Raw genomic sequence first — 26,636 nt, forward strand, 5'->3', positions numbered from 1 at the left:
AGACATCACAAAACTGAGATAACAGAACTGGTGGGTGGGTTCTAAGGTTAATTGGAAATGTCCTTAGCTAGACTTAGCTAGACTTAGTGGTGTGCCTCACCACAAAGAACAACACACATGTGTGTCCCAAGCTGGGTGCAGCTCAAGTGAGCTTTTGGAAAGTAATCCCATGGTTTAGATCCAGCCCTTGTCTCCAGAGTTTTGTAGGCTGTGGGTGGTGTTCAGTGATAGGCATTGACAGCATTCACATTTTGAGTGTTCAAGGAACCAGAAACGAGAGTCAATGCTCTTCTCACCTGCACAGAATCCAGTCTGCACATTGGAGATAGCACCTCCTCCTACTTCACAGTGAAGAATAACTTCTCACATCTACTCTGCCTTCATGACAGGGTAGGAAAGGCTGGAGACCTTTAGAATATCCCAAGTGCTCCCAACTTTTGCCAGACTTTGTAACTTTGATGGAACTTTTCTAACAAAAGGTTTCACGCTGCTCTCTTGGACTGCCATTGCTCTCCTTTCACTTAAGGAAGATGCTCTCTTGAGCTGGGCTAGAACATGTACCAGATGAGCAGGATAAGTCAGGCTCTTTTTTGTAAAACAGCTGCTAAGTCTGAAATGAAGCAAGTACCCAGGAGGGAGATGTCTTGGAGAATGGCAACACAAAATGTATTTGGAATCAAATCCCAAAGGTGGAGTGAAATTGACTGAGGAAAACCCCACTCCTTCAGTTTTTATCTGTTACTGATGTATATTAGCCCCAAAAAAGGCCTTCTTCCTGTAAATCCTCATGCCAACAGATGGTCACACTTTTGATTAACAAAGACTGTTCTGGACCCAAACTACTGACCACCATCTAAATATTTCTCTGTTTTACATCCAGGTGGGTTTGCAAATCTCAACACAGCTTATGAAGCTCTGTGAACACAGTGGGGTTTTTTTAGTGAAAACTCAAATAGTGACATATCTGCCATTTTGTGAACTTATTTTGCAAACAGGAAATTCAGTTTTTTGGGGGTGGGGGGACCGCACTGAGAGCCAAGCCTTCTAATGAATAAAAACCATCTGACTAAAAGACTTGGCTGGAAACTCAGCTCCTCTATCTAAACAGAGTTTGGATGAAAAATCTTGGACCAGCTTTGTCTATGCAGTATCAAATTCTTCATAGTTTGGACAAAAAGCTGCATAAAATTGCTTGAAAGACATGCATATTAGCCAGTCTTTCAATAAATCTTTGTCAAGAGATCTAGTTTCACCTCATTTTGTAGGGAATATGGCACAAAAAATAGATGTAGACAACAGTAAACAAAAACAGTAAACAAAACAAAAATAAAGGCAAGCCAACCACCTAATAAAGAAAGAAAGAAAGAAAAAAAAAGAGATACACTTAAGGGACACAAACAATTACACAGAAATCAGAGCTCTTGAAGAGACTCACTGGAAATCAGTAGGGTGCAGTCTTGCTTAGAAAGCTTTTCTGTGCACATTGAGAGAGAAATTTTAAAAAATTAAAAAATCCTACTTTTGTCTTTCTAAAAGCCTCTCCTGCCTTCTTTAGACTACATCCACTAACTGAAAACAACATTGTTCATTACCTTCAACGTGCTGCTAATTATCTTGCCACAAAGTGACCCCCCACTGTACAGGGGCTGCATGCTGGACTTATCAACCAATTTCACTTCACTGCCACATTAACAGTCAAAAGCAGCACACTACTGTTTAATATTTAAAGAAAATGTTTCGTTCTTAACTAGGAAAGTTCCTCTGAAGACAGCAGGCCTCAGCAGGTGGCTTAGGAGCTCAAATTTTAATTAAAATTTCTAACTCTAAATGCAAATCACAGCACTTACTAAGAAATGCTTCTCAGCATGGACACCTTTATAAGCACATCACAGCCTTTAGAAAGTGGACTCTACAAAGAACAGGAGCAGACACTGCAGGGGAAAATCCTGCACTGACCTACATGGACTGGATGACATCACAAATCTTTCAGTCTTTAACTTCTGTGGTTCACAATAGGAACAAGTTTCTTCCAAAAAACTAATGGTCACCATCACTGTTCTGTGCTGTCCCTTGAAAAAAAGGAAATTTGCATCTGGAGGATATGAGCTGTTTCTTAAATTAATTATTGATTTTACTCAGGCATAATCACTTGCAATTACAGTGCCTAGTAATATCTGAAAAACAGTGATTTGAAACTAATGTAGTCTGAGGCCCCCCAGGGCACCCAAAAGGATTTGTACACAGCTGTGCACGCTCCACAGCAAAGGTGGGCAGTGCTTGCTCAGGTTAGGCAAATAAACCACTGCTTTGCATGCAGAAAGTTAATTTATAGCATTTATGATTCTTCATCAGGGCAACTACTGCTGTTAAAGAGCACATTCTAAGTCCCTGTTCTCCACTCTTTGGTGGACACAAACTATGGACACAATTCTGGAGGGTCTGCAGGGGTTTCCCTCACTCCTGATGCTGAAGGGCTGCAAGGCATCTCTGGCTGTGGCTGGCCAGAAGCACGTCCATTGCCTCTTTCCCTTGAGGGAGTTCTACTGCTCTGGTTAGTGGAACTAAAGCCACTTGGGCTCTTTCTGAGTTTTTTTGTTGCCTTCACCTCCACCATGTCTCACAGCTTCCCTATCCTACCCCTTCTCTCCCACGGGCTGCCCAGCCCAGGCAGTCAATCCATGCCAGCCTACAGCTCTCTGAAGCTGCCAGCCCAGTCCAAGAGCAGCTGTTTCCATTTATGACATATTCCATTGTGCACAGGAGAGCCCAATTTCATTTTTGTTGTGCTGCAGCCCTGCTAATTCCTTCTGTCCTCTCTCCCCTCTTCTCTCTCTCATCCTCATGGGAATGTTCTTGCTGTTCTACTGGACTGCACCCCTCTGTGGCTCGAGGCCAGGCCTTCATGTAGCCAGTGGAACTGAATTTTTCCACATCCCACAGTTAACCTAGAAGTAATTAGAGACTCTCAGTGTACTATATGCTTATTATTTTCATGAACTTTGTGGTCTTTTTAATGTTTCTGAATTAATTTATGGGGTTCACCCACCTGAATTTGCCTCTCCCAGAGGCTCCTTTCACTGTGACCCACTGTGCCACACACAGAGCTCACATATTCGAACCCCAGGACCATACAGACCTCTAGACTGAGTCTGTGCTCAGCAGGCCATACACTGCTGTCTTCTGCCACCTCCGTGCTCCCAGACCAGCTACATGTCCATGAATATTAGTATTTTCTTTAAATATAAGAACTTGGATCCAGAGAAGCTGTGGATGCCCCACCCTTGGAAGTGTTCAAGGCCAGGTTGAACAGGGCTTGAAGCAACCTCATCTATAGGAAGGTGTCCCTGCCCATGGCAAGGACGTGGAACAAGATGGTCTTTAAGGTCCCTTCCAACCCAAAGCAGTCTGTGACTCTAGGATTGTAACTTGGGAGATCACAGCTCTGCTGCTGTTTGAATTGTCACCAGCTCATTCAGTCTATGCTATGCCTTCACATATTCCTTCTATAAAATGGGAATGCTGTTATCCTCCTATTATCCATGTGCAGGAGATAAATTCCAATGCTCACTGCTCCAGGAGCACCTAAAGAGAGATGTGGCTTTCAGGAAAGATACTACAGGTTTTTACATTATTGCAGAAACAAACTCTAGGAGTATCCAGGAAGAGGCATGGAATAGATTGCAGAAAAAAGAGGAAAAGGAGGAACCACGTGGGAAAATGAACTTAATGTATCAGCAGAACATCTCAGGTCAGGCATCCTCACCTCATCACATGGGGCTATCCTGTGAATCATGTCTTTGAGATGGCCAATCATCCGCTCCTCCTGGAAGTCATATGGGAATGTCTCTGTCCACTCTGTCAGCAACTGTAAGATTTTGGGTCCAAACTTTCTGATTCGAGCCTGAAATGCAAACCATTGAATGATGGACAGGAACTGAAACACGTTTACTCACTCTCACACTGTGTGTCACTGAATGTGGGGCCAGGTTTTCAAAGAAGGCATTTGTGTTGCACCTGCAAAACCTGCACACATGCGTACAAAGAGTGTGGTGCACAAATAATACATTTTGGCATGCAAAATGTACCAGAACTCAGGTGCATGCACAACTGCCTGTTCTACATGCAGATTTAAGTATTCTGCACATGCAATTGCCCTGTTTATGGCTGTATGGACATTTTGTCGGTGCAACCTTGATACCTTTTTTAAAACATCTGGCCTTTCTGCTGATTTGATCCATTTGTTCTTCCCTTTTGTACTTACAACCCTTCTATATTTTCATCCTTCTCTGAAAAACTGCACTGAATTTCTTGACCATCAAAGAGGTTTTTTTGCTCCTTAGCTTTCCGGCTGTATGAAAAAAACTTCTTAGTGACCAGTGGCAGATGCACAATGAAGAAAAAGATGAACAGAACAGCAGCACTTTTCTAACTTTACCTGGGCTGCTGGTAATGTTGCTCTCTTCCCACATGAGCTCAAGGTCATGATGGGACAAGGACACTCACAGCATACAGCTGATGCCCACTTCTGGTGGAGATTTATCTGAGAATTGGGATGGAGCAAGGAAGGAAATGCAGGGAATGGCATAACTGGCGCATTAGTGTTGTCTCAAAAGACAGCCAGTGTGACTGCTCCCAAAGCTTTCATCCTCCATAATGTGAAAAGGGAATGGTGTTAAAAAACAAACTGCATTTTTATTTACAGAAAACACAGACTGAAACAAACAGCCTCTTCTGCATCCCCACGTACTGCAGCTGAAGTGTACCCTGTAATCAGGAAAAATTATACTCTTAAGCTCCCTGGCTCTTTGTTTTTCAACCAAGGTGGTCAAAATGCATATTTCAGCTTTCCACCAACAACAGGTTTCAATGAACCACATCTCTAAAAATAACTGCTGTCAGCTAGCATTAAGCTCAGGCTCAAAGACCAGCAGGTGGCTGCTAAAGGGAAAGCTTTATTGGAAACTACAAAGGTCTGGGGAGACATTTGCTCCAGCTGTGTAAACTGCATTATGAATTGATGGAGAGGACTTTGTGCAAGTCACAGGACGTGGGATGGGAGGTTGCTTGCGTACAAAGTTTCAAAATCAACCCTACTCTCAGGAACACAAAATCAGCTGTGCCCTACCAGCCCTGTGTTGCTATCAAACCCAGATGAACTTCAGGCAGATAAGAAGTCTTCATAATAAGACAGTGGTTTTTATTTCTTAAAAGTTTAATGAGCAGCAAAACTTTGCAATGCTCATTTAATCCTTCTAAACTTGCATCTCATAGAACTGGAGAAGAGAACATCACACCTTAGAAAACTTGTTTTGCATGGTTCACTCCATACAGATATTTCTGTTAACACTGACTGTATGGGTAACCCAAGTCTGGGGTTGCTGAGCATTCTGGAGAATGGCTCTCCACAAGGAAGGCAGAGCTCCTGCTACCCATGGAACCAGTTGCCTGTGCAAAAACAAGCACATGGTCAGATGTTGGTGACTCAGTATTTCATGTCAAACTCACAGTTTCAAAGCTGGAAAGCCTGATATTGAAAACCACTCCAGAATTTTGGGGTTTCTGGAAATTTCCAACAAATGCATGTTCTGTCCCTCTCCCCTGCTCTGAAGGTGCATCTCCTGCTCCAGATAACATACCAAGTGTTCATCAATGCAGCAAGGAGAGCTTGGGCAGAATCCAGTGCAGCATCCAGTGGGACCCATCACCTCTGCACTGCCTGTGGCACTGCCAGAGGATGCACATGTGTTCCCATACACTGCACCAGGCTGCACAGACACTGGGGCAAGGTGGGAAGAGTGCTGAGGCAGGAACAGCTTGGATTTTCTCATTCTGTTCACCTGTGAGGGCCCCACTGCTGCTCCTGCCCATTCCTGGTGCTCCATTGGTGCTGCTCTGAGGGCAGAGGGCAGGAGGGTGGTGGGCACCTGCCCCCTGTTACTTGGTGCTCAAAGTGGCAGGGAAGGCCAAGGGGAAATATTACTGTGCCAGGAGCAAGAAAGCAAAGGGGCAGAGACAGTAAAAATGGGAGAGAGAGTGGAGTGTGGACATCTGCACTTGACAGTGTGTGAGGGTTATGTCCTACCTCCTTGCATCCTGCAGGCCTCCCCAGAGCCTTAAAGAAGTTAAGAAGGAAAGTCACCTGGGAAGACTGAGACAGGGGGAAAGGGAAAATTAGAAGAAGATTTGGAGTGACTACTGCCTGAAGCATTGTTCTCAGACATGGATACAAGGATGCCTGGTATCATCAATGGCAGGATCTCAGTGGCAAATCCTTTATCAGAAAGATTCATTCAATCTAAAGAGAGGCAAGGGACACACACCAGAGCCCCAGAATCCTCTGATCATTGAAAACATCTCACATTTTTCTGCTGTAAACATAAACTAACCTTGTCCAGCACGGGGTCATCCAGCCGCTGCTGCTCAATGCACTTGTGACAAACTCGGGACAAAAGCTCATGGGGTTCAATGAAGAGTCTGGAACTCAGCAGGAATGTGAAGATATAGGCTTTCTGCAGGAGAAACACAAGCAGATCTACTGTAAGCAGCCACACAGTGGGTAATATTGACTGTAAGAGCCTGAACTTCACAGCTTTTTCATTTCTACTTGGCAAGACCTTGATGAACTAAAGCACATAACAATTCCTCACCCTGAATATGGAACTGGTTACACTGGGCACAGGAGGCAGCAGCATCTCCTTCCTCCACAGCATCCACTTCCAGCCTTTGGTTGCCTAAACCCTGGGCAAACATCCAGTGAAGAGAACATGCAGGAGCAAGCCCAAGTACAGGAGACAGCCCAGCCAGGATGCTGGAGACAGTAAAGCTAACTGGGCAGGAATCTCTGTGTTGTACTGGGTTGGAAGCTGCAGACACCCCCATGTCAGCCACATCTTGCTATTGCCCTGCAGATATCACCCAGCCTATTTTAAGCAGTATTTCATTTATTCTATTAACTCCCCAAATTTCATTTCTATCAGCCAAGTCATATCATATGCAGTTCCACATCTGTGAAGCTGTGGGAAGCAGGTCTGCTGGATAAATCCTTGGATTATTCAAATTATTCCAGCAGTGAATTTAAAATACATGCATGAAGTCTCAGTTGTTGCATCCTGACCCCTCCTTGCGTCCTTGAACCTGAATCATCTCCTTTCCCCCAGCCATGCTCCCAAGCAGCAGGTATAATATTACATATCATACATTGCCTAATGAAAATCTCCCAGCCTGATCTGCCCATTACCTATTTTTATTGCCTTTCTGTTCCTTTTTTTTTTTAATTTAATTGAGATGCTTCTTTATTACTTATTTTTAGCTGATCAGAAACTGAGCTCTGGGTAATTTCAAACATGCTGCCTGCTCTGCATTGATAACTTTCCCAGTCCCCTCAAGTACCCAGAAGTCAATGCTCCTCTGTGCTTTGAAATACAAGCCATGGAGATATATTAGCACTTAAAAGTCTTCCAGTCAAACTCTGTCTGAATTCCACTGAGGATGTGCAAAATCCAGTGAAGTCAATAGCTTGCAGGACCATAAACCTGCTCCTAGTTTAGATCCTCACAGTCTTGGAGAGGAAACACTTAATTTCCACTGATGGAGCACAGATTAGGATCTGGATTATGCTGTCCAGTGACTGTGAAGTTGTGAATACAGTACAGGTAAATTACAAACCCACCAGAAGAAGCATCTCTGTCATCACCAAGGGAATGCTCTGTACATACAGGCAAACCTGGTGACTTCAGCAGCCACTGAAACTCAGCTAATTTAATGCCAGTTCAGACTTGGGAGTTTTTTGCTTCAGTTTTCCTCTAAACCTCTCTGGGCAGCACTGCTATTTTTGAAAAGCTCCAACTGCTACATCACTAATTCATCACCACGACAGCTCCCCCCCACCCTGTTCTCTTCTTTAAAGGCAGTATCATCTTTGGGATCTGCTTTTTCATGGGAACAATTATAGAGCAGTGAAACAACATTTAAAGCAATGCATCAATTTACCAAGCTTTAATTGTATGCAGCTTTTAAATGAGCCCTCTTAATTCAAAATTTAACACATTTGCACTTTTGCATAAAGTGCTGCCCCAATTCATCAAAATTAAACCATTTATTATACTGTGAATTGCTTACTTCAGGGTAGTAATCAGTGGTAGGTATCAGATGCTGGATTAGAGCATCCAGAGATGCTGAGGTAAGGTTTCCATCCTGGAAGATCAGTCCTCCTTGTTCACCTTCTTTTGAAGTATGTAGATGAGGGCTGAAGCCACATGGGGTAAACATACTGGTAGAACTCAGTGTTTGGGGCATGCCTTCCTGCAACAGAGACAGGGACAAAATCCATCAGATCCACAGCCATGTCTGTCTTCTGGCTGATTTGAACAACACAGCCACTAATGAGAGCTCCCTGTGCAAAAATTAACATGATCCCCTCTTGATAACCCCCACGTCTCAAGGGGCAGAACACAGAAAATGGGACATTTTGATTTGTGCTTTTGGGCCAGAAAGTGATGGCAGCTACTTTGGGCTCACCCCCAGTCAAGACTGGCTGTGATGATTCCCTTTTCACTGCCATCTCTGGTCAGGCCCACACAGGAGAGGGAACATACTTGGGACAAACCTCAGCATGTTCCTGAACAGGATGAAGCAGTTTGTTTGAACCTCTGCCCTCCTGAGAATGAGGCAGGGAGAATTTAGGGTGTGAGGGAGAGAAAAGGGTGCCACCCAGAGCTTGCTTGGGACTGGAGCCCTGTGGCTCCCATGGGACAGCAGAGGTGTCAGAGTGAGTGAGGAGACAGGAGCAGGAGTCAGCTGGGGGAGGATGGAAAAGTGAAGGGAGTCGGAGGAAACAGAAAATGTGGGAGCTGATGAAGAGATTAAATAGCAAAGAAAAGAGAAATGAGGAAGAGTGAGAAGGCAGACACCTGAACTATATTTGGAGCCTGAAGTTAGTCAGTCCTGGATCTATACTTAGGTACTAAAGAAATGTTTCAAAGAAATCCTGAGCGCTCATCGCTTTCACTAGAGCTGCTCAGTCCTCAGCACTTCTGAAAAGGAGGCCAGGCAGACTCTGAGCACACAGCCCAGATTCAAATTCCTATATTTCAGTTATCTGGGTTTTTCAGGTTGCATTCTAGGTTTCATCTCGATTTTGTGGTTTACAATCAGCTTTGAATGTTTCTCTTGTTGAGCAAAGTTTTGTTTTTGAATTGCTGCAGAGGGATAAGAGATTTTGCTCTGAGAGCTTTAAAGCATCTCCAGCTGCCTCTGAAATCCCTCCTGGAAGCTGCTCCTCTCTCAGCTAGAGGCAGCATTATAGGACATGGATGGGAAAAGAACAGTGTGTGCTCCCTTCCAGGTCTGCATCATGCAGAGCAAGGGACCCCTCTGGGACATGACTATTTGTTTTCATGTTTGATTTTACCTCATAAAAGGGAGGATAGGAAAGAGATAAGAGAAGAGCACCAGAGCCAAGCAAGATCTGCACCCTGAGCCCTGCTGAGCCAGCAGTGACCTCCCATGGCAGAAGGCCCAGGGCCATGGTGACAGCACTGCCAGGGCTCAGGCACACACAGCCAGCAGACACACCCTGGGCTTTAATACATTCCTCTGCCCTTTCCTGTATTCTGTTCCCTCTGCTTCTCTGTCTCTTTACTATCCCATACCATTCCAAAAGCTGACCCATGGATTTGGCTTAGAATTTGGAGTTTGCCTTTCTCCTCCATGTATATCAGCAGCTGTGCTGTGACCCAGGCAGTCAGCTCAGCCTCAGCTCCATGTACAGCTTGGTGAGCTCACTCCTGCAAAAAACCCTTCCCTGCCTGGCACAGCCCATCCACTCCCCCAGCTCAGGGCCACCAAGGAGAAGGGAATCATTCCTGTAAGCCAGGCAGGGTGGGAAGCCCTGGGAGAGGCTGGGAGCTGAGTCCCAGCTCCGTGGGAGATCAGGCTTTACAAGCAAAACTTGGGTGACTTCATCCTTCAAAGGAGGGAGCGTTCCCTGGAGCCAGCACTTCCATCCCTTATCTCCTCCTGGGAGGCTCACACAGGCTGCCTCTGGGATTTGCAACCAACAAAAAGGAACCAAAATGTCCAACCTGACCAATTCCTGCCTTGACTGGAAAATAAACTAGATGCTGGATTTTAGTTGAAGGACCAGGATATGTAAGTGCCATCCCAGCCAGGATGGAAGTTGAAGCATCCAGCTCTAATGAATGTGCAGATGTGCCTGTTAATAAAGCTCTGAGAGGCAGTAATTGCTGCTTTTTGTAGCACATAGCTCAGGCTCTGTGTAGTAAATGGGAAGGACTGCCAAATCCCATTTGTTACTTCTAACACACTCTATGTTATGGCTTGTTTCTATGGCAATAATCCCAAGAAGGATTTCATGTCCACATAGATCAAGAAATAAATCTCATGGACATACAGCTGTCTAGATGAGGAAAAGAAAAAGTTAGAACAGCTGTGAACTTACAGGACACATCCTGGCTGCAGCATGAAACAGAACTCACAACTAATGATTTATTCAGTGCAATCTCTCACTGTCAATGCCATTTTTATTATCAGATAGAAACCATCTAAACAGGATATTGCCTGAACTTTTGCATATTATTAAATGAGAAATCTTGTTGAAATACATGGTAATGCTTTTTAAGAAAAAGTACATTTTTAAAAGGGAAATAAAACAGCTGTACACAACTGTCACTGAGGCATCTGTCTTGGGTATTGTCAAGAAATTAAATTTGACTTATTATGAAGTTCCTGAGTAACCTCAAGTTTTCACGCAAGGCCTGTGTCATATCTGAGCTAGTACATGATTACCACCTTACTTCCATCAAAGAAGACTTGAAGGCTTTAAAAGATGCCTTTTGCTCCCTTTTATGTTATATTCACAGCAGGATGAGGCCAGCTATACAAAGGATAAAAGCCTCTTGCACTACTAAGCTCAAAAATAACTAACATTAGCATTTGGCAGACATGAATTCAGGACAGGGACTTCTCTGCCTAATTCCTTTTTCTGTTCATACATTTCCAGAGTTCTCTTTTCAAGAGTGCTAAATAGAAACAAGATCTTTCTTTGAAAGAGCCCAAATACACAGACAAGGTTCTGCTGTCAATCACTCACAGAACACCGAAACAAGGGAAGCACCGAAAGGAAAACAAACAAGCAAACAACCAAGGAGATTTGTCTTATTGAGCTCTCTGGATGATGGAAAAGGCAGCACAGACAGAGGCAGCCCCTCCCTGGAGAGCAGGGACAGGATGAGAGACAGCACTCCCTGGCTGAAGAAGAGAAACTCCAGCCGAAGAGAAAATCATCCCCTGAGCACTGTGGAAGGGGGACCTGGGAAGGATGTTCAATTTCCATCCTGGGAGGTTTTCAAAACCCAAGGAGACAAGACTCTGAGCAAACTTCAAGCTCTGCTTCAAGTGGGAACTTAGACCAATGGGTGCAAGAGGTTGCTTCTGATCAGCTTCTCTGTGACTCTAACACACACATCTCCACTCAAGTATTGCCCCATTTCTGAGCTTTTTAATATAAACCCTGGCAAGTAAAAATGGAGTCCAGAATATTAGATGTTTGTAAAGAAGTCTGTCTTGGCAAAAAAAGGTTTTCCTGCTTTTCCTGAAAACAACAGCTCGAATGTGGTAAAAATGACTCAAAACCTCACTTGAAAACCTCTTGGACTAAACCTGAAGCCAATGAGATTTAAGCACGTGATTCAGCAGGTACTTCCATGAACTTTCATCTAATTCAACACACAATGTTTTGCTGTTCCTCCCATTTCAGAAGCAAATCTGATGCCAATTTCAGTTGATAAATGGTGCTCTGGAGGAAGTGAGATGGTGAGATGTTAGTGAAGGGCAAACTTCCACCCCCAACATGCAAAATGACTGATGATACATGTGGCTGCACACACACAGCATTTAAACTGCCTCTGTGCTCTGAAGGGCTGAGACCAGGAGGTAGGAAAGAGTTTCTGCACTGGCTAAAAAACCAAGAAGAAAATCCAGGGGCAGACTGTTCCTGGGACTGGTCTGTGTTACACAGAACCTCCCATGTGGCAGAAGGCAGGGCATGTGCCTCCTTCCTTGCCTACAGGAAAACAAGGTGATAAATTGGAAACAAAGGCAGACTGGACTCAGCACTACCTGGAAAAAGGAACACCAAAAGCTGTTGGGCTGGGCTGGTAACATTCTGTGTTAATTTTACCAAAATGTAATGTCCACCAGCAGTGGCCAGAGCAATCACACCACCATTTAAAAAATAATGGCAGCATACACCTTTTTGTGTTCCTCCACTGGCCAGCACCACCCAGTATTCCAACACAGTGATAAAAGAAGACAGAGACACTTCTCACTACAAATGATGCTGCTCACACAAAATATTTCAGGACTTGATTCACTGAGCTAAAGCAGGGAACCAAAGGATCACCAGTGCTTGGGAGAAAAATTACCCACAAACTCTGCACCTATCTACTTCTGCAAGTGCCTTGAAATCTGTGGAAAACCTGCTGGAAACTGGAAAAGTGCCCAGACCTGGAAGACTGAGGAGGCTCAAAGGAGTCCTAAGCATGCATGTGGGCCCACTGATCTGCAGCAAGAGAGGTTCAAGGTGCCAGAGGATGGCTGCAGGCTGCCAGCTCTGCCTTCCTGGGCAGGCAGGTGACCTGCAGCACAGCCACGAGGGTAAATACCCACCAGCATCCCCCAGCTCCACCACTGGCTGATACCAGAGTCCCCTTGGCAAGTGCAGTTAATGCTTATGTGGACACGAAATGCTCAGGAAACATTTAATGTGGTTTTCAGCACCTTTGATGTGATAAGTGTTTTATCCTTTATCAAAAACCTAATCACACTGTTTACTTTTGATCTTCATTTCATCTGTGCCTTCCATCTGCTCTGCCTCTCTCAAGGGGAAACAAGAGTTGGTGCCACGTGACGAAGGGAACGGGGCTGCAGATTTATCTTCCTTCCCACCCACTGAACTTTTGGATTAACCAAATAAATAAAAGCCTTCCCACTTCTGGGATGAAAGGCACAAGCTTCTGACAATCTCCCAGCAGAACTACAGGAGCTAGAGAGGGTGCTAAGGGGAGGTGTGGAGGCTGGGGTATCCATCTGGGCCATGAGGGAGGCTCCAGTGTCACTCTAGTGAGTCAGCATTCAGGGAACATGGGCAGGGGACAAACCAAGGGTATGGGAGAGCCAGGTCAAGCATTCATTTGGCAGGGCACAGACTTTAACAAACATACCCAATCCACAGTGATTTGGGAATCAAGATAGGAGACATATCCCATCTCAGTCCTGCAAAACCCTTTTCTGATCAAACAGTCACCAAAACCATAACTAAAGGAAGATGGCTTGCAATAAAACATTTTGGAAAAACATCTTGATCAGTTTTAGTAACCAGGTCTGCTACCCAGCCATCACTACATGGGGAACAAACCCTGTCCACAGCCCCTGTCAGAACAGCACAAGACACACTGAGATCTCATCAGCCTCAGTACCTGCCCACTGCTGTCACACAAACCCCAAATACCACTGAGCTCAGCAGAAACTGCAGGAGCAGATGCTCATTTTTCCTTACATTACTTGCAGTAATTTTCCAGCTATTCATCTTTGCTGACAAAAAAAAAAATCGGGAGATAATCATAACAAGTTAAAATTCAGATTTGTCTCTGCTTCTTTTGTAGGGAGGGAAGCAGAGGAAAGAAGAGAAAAGAATTCTGGTGTTTCAGAATACAAAAGGAAAACCACTGCAAAGTAATTGCTTCCAGTTGCCAAGGCCATGGTTAGAAACATATTTCAGCAAGAGAACCTGGCATTAACAAACTCAATGTATTTGATGATGATGTAATTAGGAAAGTGGTAGCAGATGTAACTTTCTTATCACCTTTTCACCAGGCCCTAAAACATTCCATTAACAGCCCATGAAGTTGTGAGATTGCTGAAAACTCAACCTGTCAATCCCAGTATTGCTGGAAGTGGTTAAATGAGCAATATAATGAAGTCTCTGCATGGCTTAGAAACACAAAGGAAGCACAAGGGATAAGAACAGTGGGGAAAAACATTTCACTGCAATATTCTCCAATCTCAATAATGATGATTACATCTCAATGCAGGTTCCCTCCCCTTCCCTACCCACTGCTTGCAGCAGCTGAGGACTTCACTGAGATTCCCATGAATGAGGCTGCAAGAGCAGCAAGTGAATGTATGGCTCTGGATATCTAATCAGAATTAGATGGCAATTTTGTTTCCTTTGATCCCACCTGGTTCTCACCTCTTACTCATCCACCCACACGTATCACTTCCCTAAAGAGTTCACTCAGTGAAGCCTTCTTAGAGAGGAGGGGAAGGAAAACTCCTCACAAATCTAAACCAGCTATCACAGAGAGCATCCTTGGGTAAAGGAAGGGAAGGAGAGCTGAGTAGAGGACAGGACAGGACAGGACAGGACAGGACAGCTCCATGATGTGTTGTGGTAAACAGCACTCAGAGCAGGGAATGTGGGCCAGGAGCCTCAGGGTGTCTGGAAAACTTTCCTTCTTTTTCTCATGCAAAATTGAACTCCACAGAAATTACTGGGCTCTACAACTCCACAGATCCACTCCAGGCTAGAACAAGATCTTTTGTAATTCCCCGAGAAATGCACATAGGTGCATTCAAAGCTGCAGCAGAGCCAGTGTATGTCTGCCTGCTGAATTCATTCCATCATGTCAGTATAATGATCCTAGAGGTAAAATGATCTTGTACTAGAGGTCTATGAGAAATATCTTGCAGTCAGAAAAACAACTGTGCTAACCAATTACCTCGAAATCTGACGGACATGCCTCAGAAAGAGGCCCAATTTATAGGTAAGGAGGCATTAAATCAATTACCAGCACAGTGCAAGCAAGAACAAGGTCACCTTGCTGAAGGAATATTTCTGTTTGTGCTCATGTCAGAGTATTTTGCTCAAAAGAGAAAAATGAAAACCTGATTATCATGAATTTGGTAGACTGGTCTGAAGTAGAATGTAAATCAGAAAAAGGAAGATTTATGGCCAATTAAATTGAACTCCAATCAAAATCCCATTCAGGCAACAGTTCCCCGGGGGCTTCAATTTGTTAGTGCCACATTTTTTTAATAACTTTCTTTTTCATGTAACATCAGCAATAATAAAATCCCTTCAATAACAAGCAGAGCCATGAACACTTTATTTATCTCAAAATGCCATCATTGCCTGGAATCATAAGGCATTGAAAGGATGAGCTGTAATCGCTCAAGAACAACCCCCCACAGCACTGCAATGGGTGCAAAGCTTTTTTTCTTATTCTCAGAGCAATTTCTCTTTTCATTAATCTGGTTCAAGTCTGAAGTATTTCTCCTGAGTAACAGGGAGTTGGTGCTGACCCTGCCAGGAGAGCAACACAGCCTCTGATGTCTCAGACCCTTCCCAGTGCTGGGTGTGCACGTGGCAGACATGGCCCATGGCAAATCTGTGCCTCATCATTAGCAGATTTTTAGAATTATTAGAAGGAGAAGGCTATCAACATATTCCAGATGCCCTTGACAATATTCAAATGCATGCCAAAGGCAGCAGTCTGGATTTCTGTCTTTAGGCTAGGAAATCTATTTTCTGCTCTCTCTCCCCTTACGCCTCCCCTTCCTCCAGAGTTCCTGGTATCCTGGTAAAATCCTTAGACAATATAAGAACTATTCTGGTGCACAGAATTTTTTCTAAAGTAAAAGTTATCCTTTCTTTATCTGCTCAGAAATGATCCTTTATCCTTTTCTTCCCTTTTTTAAGGTAAGAAAGAGGCACATAATAGAACATAAATGGGAAAAGGAAAATGAGAGTGCTTAGGGTGGGAATGAATTGCTGCTCCTTTTGTTAAACACTAAATTGCAAACTTTGCTGTGAGTGAAGTCAGAGCTCAACCAAGCATGGACAGAGAGAGAAATCCCAGAACAAAACCACACAGGCAGCATTCCCAGAAACCACTGACATCAACAGGAGTCTCTTGGCTCAGTTCAGTCATCACTGACGGGCCACCACGGGGACTGCCTGGAAATCAGTCAGTGCTTGGATCTTCTTCCTTCAGAGTGGAAGTGGTGAGGAGGGGAAGTTATTTAAGGATAACTAACACTTGTCAGCTGCAGGGCTGTGTGGTTTTGTTGGGCAGCCTGGGCTGTGGCATCATCAAACTCACACCTAAAATCAAGAGAGCCACTGTGGAAATTGTATTTAAATCCAAATACCCGAGCATGACGTTGTGACTGCCTTCAGTCCCCAGCAGTCACCTCCTCCCAGGAACAGCTTCTGCCAGGCCAGACCTGGAGGAATCAGAGAGGCTTAAATGCAGCATGGCAGAGCCTGGACCCTGCAACACCAACAGCTTTGCAGGAGCAAGGCTCCTCTCCCCAGCTAAATGAATGCTGGCTCCACCGCATGCTGTCAGAATTACAATGGAAAGCCCGTAAATAAAACAAAAATGCAGATCTCAGTCCTCCTCTCATGACATCTTGGTGAGAACAAGCCCTGACAGGAATAAAAAATCCTCCCACACTAAGCAAAGCAATTCTGCTATTTATGCAGAAGGAAGAAGGAAAGCTGTATATCAAACAAATAATTACAAGAGCAGCTTTATCAGTCCCTGCTGATTACTCTCAGCTCGGTTTGATGATTCTGCCAGCGCTCTGCAGGTTGTTCAGGGAGGTGGATGTCACAACATTTTACTTGCAGTTCTTTCCTTTATTAGCACCTACTGCTACCTGTCTCAGTCAAACATCTTGGCATACATTATGAAATTGGTCTCCTGGAATCTGTCAGCGAGGTTTAAAAACCTAGAAATCATATTTTTATACTTACATCCTCAGACACCACATGTGAATATGAATGCATAATGATGTATTTTGGGTGTTACATACGTAAATGCAGTTATATAGAGACACACACATTCATGTAAGTGCACCCCTCCTCCTCAATATGTAAATACAGAAATTCAAGTAACTTCCTTACCACTGCTCCAGTTTGAGTGGGACAACATTTCTGTTGACCTATTTTCTTCCCCAAATTTGCTAAGATATTAAATGGAAGAGGGTCTCATTTTTATCTCAGAAAACATCAACACATTCTGAAGAGCAGCATAAGCTCTGACTCTCCCCAGTGCCAATTTATCACCACTGTTCATTACAGTGTGTTCAAGCAATGCTCAGTTACCAGATTAAGAGCAAAAATTTAAGTGACATTTGTGCAAATTGCCAGGGTCTGGAGGCATCCCTGAGATTTATGTCCACCTGCAAGGCATCCTTTGTGTGGAGCATCTCTGTGCCCCAGTGTGCAGTGCCTGGCTGAGAGGACAGACAGCCAAGCACCTGATTTATGGTGCTCACATCCCTGAGCCTCAGCTCACCTCCAGGAGCTGTGCACAGGACTGTGGGCAGGAAAACTGAGAGGTCAGGGCAGAGCCTGTCAGTGATGGATCCAGCCATGCAGGCTCCCTAGCAAAGTCCCCCCTCAGCCCTGGGCAGGAGGGGCACTGAACACTCAGACATTCAGGCAGGGAGGGTGGACAGAGCACAGGGGCTCCACCAGCACAGCCAGCACCAGGCTCCAGCTCAGACACAGATTCAGGTTATTTCATCCCAGCAGCCTCAGAGTGCTCCAGACTGATGAGCAGGCTCTCATCCTCTATGGCTGACATATGGACACGTCTCCCTAAAAGAAATGAGCTCGTGAGCTTCTGGATTTCCCCTTCTGGAGCACCATCTGTGCCTGCTCCCATCCCACACCCGCTGCCACAGCGTGACCTGAGGCAGCCCCACACGGGCCCAGGAAGCAGCAGCAGCATCCCTGGCTGCCCCAAATTCAAACACATTCACACTGGAATATGCTCAAACCCATCCAAGTTCAGCTTTCATTTGGGCAGGCAAGGAGTCTTTGGCTGACAGATTTTCTCTGGCTGCATTAAGTATTTAAATTAAAAAGAAAAAAAAAAAGAAAGAAAGGACTGCTGACATTTAGGATAACACTGCAAGTCCATAACTGGAAAATAAATCCCTCTGCTTCAGAAGGAGGAAATGTGAGCTGCAGCCAGCAGCAGCACAGGTGAGGGTGCTGGGCCCACATGCTTGGGCTCCACACACCCCAGGGAAGCACCACGCTGAGCCCTGACCACCCCATCCCCAGGGGCACAGGCAAGGGAGAGTCACTGCTGAGCTGCCTAATTGCTCATTAGCTGAAATTAACTCTGCAAGACAATTCTGTGATCACTGCTAGAAGTCTGTCATTAAAAAAGACTGCAGACATTAGTTCTTAGCTTCCAATCAAAGCACCAGCAATGTGATGCCCTGGCTTTGGGATCAACAATCTGCTCTCAGAGAAACATGGGGATGGCCCGTGGTCCATCCAGCTCTCCCACCTGCCTCTCATGCTGGCCACCACCACTGGGGGCATCTTAGACAGGCAAGAGCACTGCAGGGGCAGAAATAGAACACTTTGCCCACCACAGCAGCCTCTTCCTGCTCCCGAGTTAGGAGAACAGTTTGTACCCTGAAGTATGAGGTTTAATATCCATCCAAAACCTGCTCTTGTTAGTGATTCCCAGTGCCCATGCAGAAATTACAACTCTCAGGAACCAGCACCAGAACTCCTAGAGCTATGGCAGGGAGCTCAGTGAAATACACTCCTGGCAGAGGAGCTGATTCTAAATATTAGGAGATGAATTTTTTTCTTGGCATCATTCCACTGATTTTTGTGGTATAAAACCCAGGGGTGAACATGGTCCAAGATATACACAGAATTAGCTAAATTCTGAACTGCACTTGCTGACCTCATAACTCTTCAGCAGTTGAAATGTGGGCTACAAGGCCAATTTCCATAAGGGACATGTCCAGTTAACAGTGGGAGACTGTGCTGACTCGAGCTGTGTGAGCACACTACTGAGATATTTCCCACATACATTCCATACTTTCTGGAAGTGCTCCTCAAAAGATGGTGTCAAGGGTGCAAATCCTGTAGATCAAAAGGATATGTGTGACCCCTCAGAAGGCACAGGGCTTTAATCACTCATTATTTTGGTGCTCTGAGAAGCCCCAAACAACACATATGGGTTTTCTTCTCCCCAGCCTCACGACTGCAGGGTAGCAGCTTGCCTAAGGTTTAGGCAGCCCAGATGGGGACATAGACCCCCCTCTGGAATGCTTAGAAAAGGAAATGCTGTACAGGGACAGTGAAAATCCCAATTTGTGTCTCCAGATAGCACCCAACATATAAAAACTACATTAATTCCTTCATTTTGCATCTTGTTTGAGCAACAGTGATGTTTTAATAGCAGCAACTCTCACTGTTATGAAATTGCACTATTTTAATAATATAACAACCTGGCTGATACAAAATTTGAATGTACACCAGAGTTGTTACCCTGTGGCTAAATGTCTCACCCTTACTTAATCTTCTCAGGCTCCAGACCTGCACAGACAGACACAGGACTTTAAATTCCACAGGGGAATTTCTGGTAAACTATGCATCTACAGATATGCAAACAGGGAGTATTTGCAAAAGGAAGAGTCTAATGTCACCTGTAATCTCCCAAGCCTGTAGATTTATACATGCAATTGAAGAAAACCCTTGACTTTCCACTCCACATGGGAAATTGGATGAATCACAAGCTCAAATTAGGTCTGCCATCAGCTCATAGCTAGGGCCATACTCTTGCCATCTTAATTCTGTTCTGTGGCCTCAAAAAGCTCTTGAAATCAGTGTGAGTATTCCACAAGGATGCTTCTGCTCGTGTGGGTAAGGGGAGTCACCTTTGCTCCCAAATACAACTGAAGGCTCACGTCAATATTTACAGCAACAAGGTTAGAGATCACATCTAAAAACCCAATCTCTGGTATTTGCAAACTTTCTAAGAGTGTTAATACCAGAAGCAGAAATGTGCAACTTGTCTTGAAATGTTTATTTAACTAAATAATTATTTAAGTTTGAATAATCCCAAAGAAGCTGAGCCAGCATCCTGCTGCAAACAAAGAATATTGACAAGAATCCTGCTTTATGCTCAGTTTAAGGCAGTAACTAGAAAATACACACAGCCCTTCATCAACAGGATATGATCCAGGTAGGAGTATGGGATAGCACAGAGTGGTGCCAAGGACTGGTTTAAGAACAGTTAGAACTTAAATAATCATAGAGATAGGGGTCAAGCCAGCAGCATGTGCAAAAACCTGCATGGGTGGGTTCCCAGTACCCTCCACAGACCCAGTCTTTGGGAACAGGACTCAGGTTGTACTCACACAAACATTTACTGCTGCATGAGTTTGCAGGACGATGGACAAGCACAAGTGACAACTTCATTGCTGAATGCTAGGATGTCCCAGCTGCAGTTATGATGGACATGGGAATCTGATTAAAAAACAATGTGAACTCCATAAAGAGAAAACCCTGGAAGGGAGGAATGTTGTGAAGTGTGCAGTGTTGAGTGAAACCAGGGGGCTGAATGTTTGTAAATGACACTAATTAGACCAGAAAATGTAAGAATGGCAGAGCCTCACACAAACCTCTGTTAAAGTTTCCAGCGGTACAGCTGAGGAGCTGAAACATCACATACAAACTAAAGCCCCTGCTCCTGGCTTCACTTCAACTCTGCATTTAGACACAGTTATGGCTATTCTGTTCTTTGGAAGGGCACTTGCAGATCCACTAAAATTTCAAATTTTCAAATTCCCATTTCAGCAGTCCCTGCTGTACTTTTGGATGGCACTGAAATTTCACAGACTGCACTTCCCTACTGAAAGAATCTATTTAGGAGGGAAGCGGGAAGGTAACCAGCTGGAAATCCACGATGGAGGAAAGACTACTTGTTACCTCCCCAAGGGAGACAGAGGAGAGTAAAAGTTAATGGAAGGATAATCAAGAACTCTTCAGGGATATCAGTTTATATGCCAGGAGCATATATAACTGAGACTTGTTTGCATATCAAGAAATTACAGGAGAAGGTGTGACAGCCAAATGCAGCTTATGAAAATATGGCTATCAGTAAAGCTGATAGCTGCCTCGCATGTGAAAACCCAATCCTAACACTCAGCCTGGCAAGGGAAGGCTAAATAACATCAGCATGTCTGCTCTGGGCAGCCGTGCAGTGAAATTGCTTCTTATGACATTTACAGTGTTTTCAGAAGACATGCCTGGGACTCAGAGAAACAGGCTGGTTTCTTGGGGATTTCAAGGATGCCAGCTTAAAATATCCACAAAATTGAAATGCTCAAGCTTTAAAACAACATGGTAGAAGCGGGTGCCTTTTAATAGTCAGTGGAAAAAAAAAACCAACCCAGCAACTCAGATATTGCTTGAAAACACCACACTGTGCTACATGAACAGGACAAGACATAATTCAGTTTTAGACAGAACTCTGCATTTTTAAGTTCTTCAAAGAGTTTTAGCAGATTAAACTCCAAAGAAGCTGCAGTGTCCAAAAGCAGAGATGTATTTCTATTTATCTGCTCAGCAGTGCACACTGCAGTCACATCCTCTCACCTGGAGAGCTCCGTGTATCTCACGGGAGCCAAGAGTCCCCATCAGATCTGGCATGGGAGTCCCTTTGGAAAATAGAAGGAATTCACCCACATCTGAATTCTCCCCATACTGTTACAAGCATTTTGTTCCAGAGCTATCTTCTAAAGAGAATTGTCTGTGAAGATCCTCCCTTCACACCAGTGCTCCCATTCACTTCCATCCCACGCATTAAATAAAGCTCCCAGCTGGTCCCTGCAAATGCCACTGCACTCTGGCCAGATCTGTGCCCTGACCTTCCTGCCAAGGCCAGCACAAAGCTCTCCTTCCCTTCCTGCTCCAGGCTGGTTGGCAGTGCTGCTACAGCCTGTTAAACACTGTGAAAAGGAAGGACCACGAAAAGCCTTTCACTGGGATAAGTGATCAAATGCAGGATTTTATTATTAGAATCTGTTTTGTCAAAAAGGAGGATATTGGCCAAGATTATCTCAGTCCATTTTGTGATGGTTTCAGTGAAATCTTTCCCACTGGCCAAATCCAGTAATGTGTGGGAAATTAAGTGATTTAGCCTATTATACATCTTTTACCACACTAATGACCAACATTCTTCTTGATTGTCCAGGGCATTTTTTACTGTGTGCCTGCCATTCATAAATACATAATTGCTTTCTTGCTTAAAATCTGAATTAACATAGTGAGCAGCTAGATGGCTACCACAATTACCTGGGGGCAAAAAAAAGTTCCATCTCACATTTGGTACAATCCACCACCATTTCTCAGGGCTGTAGTCCATTTTGCCAGCTGAGTGACTTCTCTGTGAGAACTCCATTTCAGAATTCCCAAATCCTCCGCTTTTAAAGCTTTTCATGTTACACCAGCTCTTCATTCTGCTTCACTGCCACACCACACACCATGAGAAGCCAGAGTCAAGAGGTTATTGTGGAGCTCAGTCCATCATTATTCAACACTCATTTCTACAAAAGCCTCCAGGAGCTTCCAAGTTCCAAGCAACCCTTCCACAAAGAAAGAGTTTGGTCCAGCACCATGTATCCATCCTCTGTAGAATCCACCTATTTTTTTTTCTTCTCTCTCACATCTCCAAATCTTTGATAATTTTCACCTTCTCTAGGCAGTTCAATGACACTTTTGATTTCCAAGTGAGTTCAGGCATGCATTTTACCGGATGAGTAGTTTCACTACCTGCACTTCAGTATCACATCAGTACTGGCTTTCTTCCAACCAGGAGACTTAGAAGAACCCTGAAGAGGTCTTTGTATTCAGACCAAGCCTTCTGCTGAGCTGTAGGCACCATCTGTAAAGTGACTCTATGCAAATGACATCACCGCGTGGCCAGCGTGTTCTCCTGACAGTAAATTTGTTTGGCACACCAAGTCAAAACCAAGCTTTTTCAAACTGTCAGCATCTTGAGCTCAGTCTCACAGCTAAACACCACGTTGTGCTCCCTCTACTCCACGTCTCACACTTCAGCAACAATGCAATCTCAGCAATCAAACCTGAGCTGGCACTTTTGGTGATGACTCACAGAGGTGATGAAAATACGATTGCTCTCCCAGACTTGGGCTGGCTCAAAGTGGCACCAAAGGTATCACAGAGGTGTCTCTTAATTCCCCACCCTTTGTTCAAAGAATTAAACACACACAGAGAGAAGAGACAGATGCAGCAATGAAACGGCCGTTTTACCCTCATTTGTCACCAGTCTGACTCTTAACTAATGGGGCTTAATGTAGTTGTACATTATGGTTTCAGATGGGTGTCTTTACTCACACTGAGTTATGCACTTCATGAGGAGCAGCAGCAAAACCACGTGCTCACCAAGCGAAGCACTGAGAAATAAGGCTGGAGTGAGACTCTGTAAGTTAAAGTGACATTTAGTAGCATAACAGCCACATAACCTCCAGATGGAGGCTTTTAACCCACAGCAGACTTATTTCTGAAGCTGCGTTTGTCACAGGTGACATGCAGCTACATGCTCCCCAGACACAGTGACACACAATAGAGAAACCTTCATTCTCTCTGAAGGCAGCAATGTTTGTCCTTGTCACCCAGTGAAAGATGGCAACTCCAGCCTGGTGTGTGCTGCAATCACACCAGCACAGTGAACCTGGCAGGAGGAAAATTAAAGCAGCCAAGAGGCAGTGCCTACCTTTTGAATCAATTTATCTCAGGGCATGCCTGCAGCCCTCCTCTGCGAGACACCACTGCCGTGCACCAGCAACATCACTGAAATAGTCAACAAATATCGACCTCTAAAACACCAGCCAGGCTCTTCTGCAGGAACCCTGCATGTGACTCAGCGTGGGAATGCATCTTCAAAAGCAAGAGTTTCAGGCACCATTCTCTTAGAAAAAAACCAAAACAAAAACCCAGCTCCCAAACAAACAGTTCACTTCAAACCGCTCTTCCTCCTCCTTTTCATTTTTAATTGCACCAGGAATGAGCTTTTCTGGGGTACTATTTTAAAAGTCTTGGAAAAGTTCTGCCAAGTCCTAGAAAAACACAATGTAATTTTAAAATTACAGTCTGACAAACTGCTGCTTTGAGAGAACAACCATCTTCTAAATGACTGAGCAGGAAGCCTCAATCTTTGCTTTACACAGGCTAGAGAAGGGACTGCAGGAGCACATAGTGGTCACTGCTCCAAGTCCATGCAGGCCACAGACTTCAACAATACCTGAACATCACCACGCTGGTAATGAAAATCTCACGGAATTGCTCTGCACCATCTTTGCTTGGCCTGAATTTGGTCCTGAAACATCAGGATGGTACCACAGCATGTCTGTGTCTTGCTACAATGTCAGATTGATACCACACAACTCTATCAAATAATGATTAAATCCATTTGTGTCATTCCAGTCTGACCTGGACGGTGCACTAGGGAATACTACACAGAGACAGGGCACACTGGGTGCAGCAATGATCATCTGAATGAGATCATGGTCCAGACAACAACCTGGACTGAAGCTGGAGGTGGGACACCAAAAGCAGTGACAGATGATCTCTGCCTCTTACCACAGATGGGAAAGTAATTTATTTTCATTTCTACAAATCCTCTGCAGCTTTCAGACCTGTCAGTAAGAAAGCACGTCACAGCAGGAGCAAAGTGGTCCAGGATAATCCTGCAACATAACTCTTCCTAATAAACTGCAGTGATGGGCAATGGCACCTTTGCTTACTAGCCCTGCTTTGGAATCCCACTCAGCACCTGTGAGACCACATCAGGCAGGGGGGATTTGGGGAGCTGTCACAGGGCAGAGGAGACCCAGGGCCACCAACCCTTTCCCTGCACAGCCACACTACAGGAGCCACAGAGATGTCCCACACAGGACAGCATGACAAAGAGCAGAAGCAGCTGGCTGAAACCCAGACCCAAGCTGCAGAACGTGATGCTACTCTGCAAAGAAAAGTGGTTTGGACGAAGTTCCAGCTACAATTCTGCCTTTTATCCCCAAATGGGCCCATGCCCTGCAGTCATCCACCCTGGGTCCAAGCAGAATGACAGTGTGTGACACGTGTGACATGCAGCCCCACTGCTGACAGCCTTGCTGGCAGGAGATTAAGAGCTTTGTGTTTCTGGACACGAACCCACGTCCTTCAGCTGACCCAGAGGCCATCAGACTTTGAACCTGTGTATCACCATGTCCCTATGGCCAAGGCCAGCACAGAGCCAACACCAGCAGCACCTGCACCACAGCTGCTGCCTCCAAGGAAGCTGCAGGAGAGGGTGAAAGCAAAGGAAAACACCATTTTTTTGGTGAACATTTGATTGTGGCACAAGACAATTTATCCAGGGTGGAATTCACCCCTGAATTTGCCCCGTGGGGGAAGGGCAAATTCACTTTTAAGCTTTAAAAACAGACTTCAAAAAAATTCCACCAGCTGGACACACCACATCCCACAGCAGGAGTAGGTCCCTGTCTTCCAGCCTTAGTGATCCACCAAGCTCTACTTGCTGCTGGCTGTAACCTAGGGTATTAACAGTACAAGATTTATGTCTAAAGCGTGTTAGTAACACTTTTAAATGGTGAAGGAGGCATTTTAGCAAACACTAAATTCTGCAGAAGCTCTGTTTGGCAGAGTTATTGATAATCCTATTAATGACAAGGTGCAATTTACAGCAAACTGGCAGTGGAAAGGAGATACAGGACTTATGTGAAACAAAAAGATAATGCAATATTATTCCATTGACTGAGCTTTCTCTTAATTGCCTTGTTATGTATGCTCAGGGCTCACAATCTATCAGGGATGAAGTTGTTTGTTCATAAAGCAGCACACAAGAGGTTTTTAATCCAAGATCCCTCTAGCTGCATTTCAGGATTCATTTCCAAGTTGTCTTTAATTTTTCTATTTTGTGTAGGTTTATCCTAATATTAGCAAGCACTCCTCTGAAAAGAAATTGCTGTGCTCACTTGTGCTGCTTGTAGTGGATTATTTGACTGCTTACTAAGGCTTTACTCAGTAAGACTGCACAAAGAGACATAACTTGCAAAGCAGACTGCAGGGCTCATGCCACTCTTCCCAGGCCCCAGGTTTGCAGAAGGGCTGCTGGCCCTCAGGCCTGAATCCAACTCATTTGTGTATTTGCACAGACCTTTTGCACAAGTATGAAACAACTCTATCAAACTGAATGCATAATTCTAATGTAACAAGCAAACTTAACCTCTAAGAACATATCTATCCCTATTAACACATTAAAAAAAATACACTGGAAATTTTAAAGATTGCAGGAAGATGCATTTGAGGCTTTAAAATTACTTAAATTATTTGTTTTCTTTTCAAGATTATCTCATCTTCAGGTGTCTGTGTGGGAGGGCAGACAGATGGTTACTCAGCTGAGGAACTTGAGGCTGCTCTGTCTTTGTACAATGGCAACAACCAGCAGTCTGGAAGGAAGATGGGCTTCAGCCCGGGCCAAAGTCCAAATTCAGGAGAAGAGACTGTGGAAACATCCTTTATGGGAACTGCTCAGATCTAGCTTTTGTGCGGTTTTGCTTCAGCTTCAATTCCCAAGACTCTCACAGATGGATTTGGTCATTACACCATGAACAGCTAAAAAACCCAAGGTGCACATTTTTATACCATATATAGAGGTAAGAATGTCAGCTATGCTGGGAATGAAGATGATGAATGAATTTCT

The 26,636-nt window shown here is 44.5% G+C and overlaps 1 protein-coding gene across 3 annotated transcripts in view; it reads right to left on the bottom strand.

Annotated features, from left to right (window-relative positions):
* RASGEF1C (RasGEF domain family member 1C) overlaps positions 1-26,636 on the bottom strand; it is a 71,621-nt gene that overhangs the window by 23,171 nt on the left and 21,814 nt on the right. For all 3 annotated transcript variants that reach the window (XM_050979682.1, XM_050979680.1, XM_050979681.1), the window contains 3 exons: positions 8,119-8,301; positions 6,387-6,509; positions 3,764-3,901 (listed from right to left, as the gene is read on the bottom strand). In XM_050979682.1, the coding sequence (XP_050835639.1) occupies positions 3,764-3,901; positions 6,387-6,509; positions 8,119-8,295 (438 nt within the window). In that variant the 5' untranslated portion in view covers positions 8,296-8,301. The remainder of the gene's footprint in view (positions 1-3,763; positions 3,902-6,386; positions 6,510-8,118; positions 8,302-26,636) is intronic.

This window comes from Serinus canaria, chromosome 13, assembly GCF_022539315.1.
Source record: "Serinus canaria isolate serCan28SL12 chromosome 13, serCan2020, whole genome shotgun sequence".
Lineage (NCBI taxonomy): Eukaryota > Metazoa > Chordata > Aves > Passeriformes > Fringillidae > Serinus > Serinus canaria.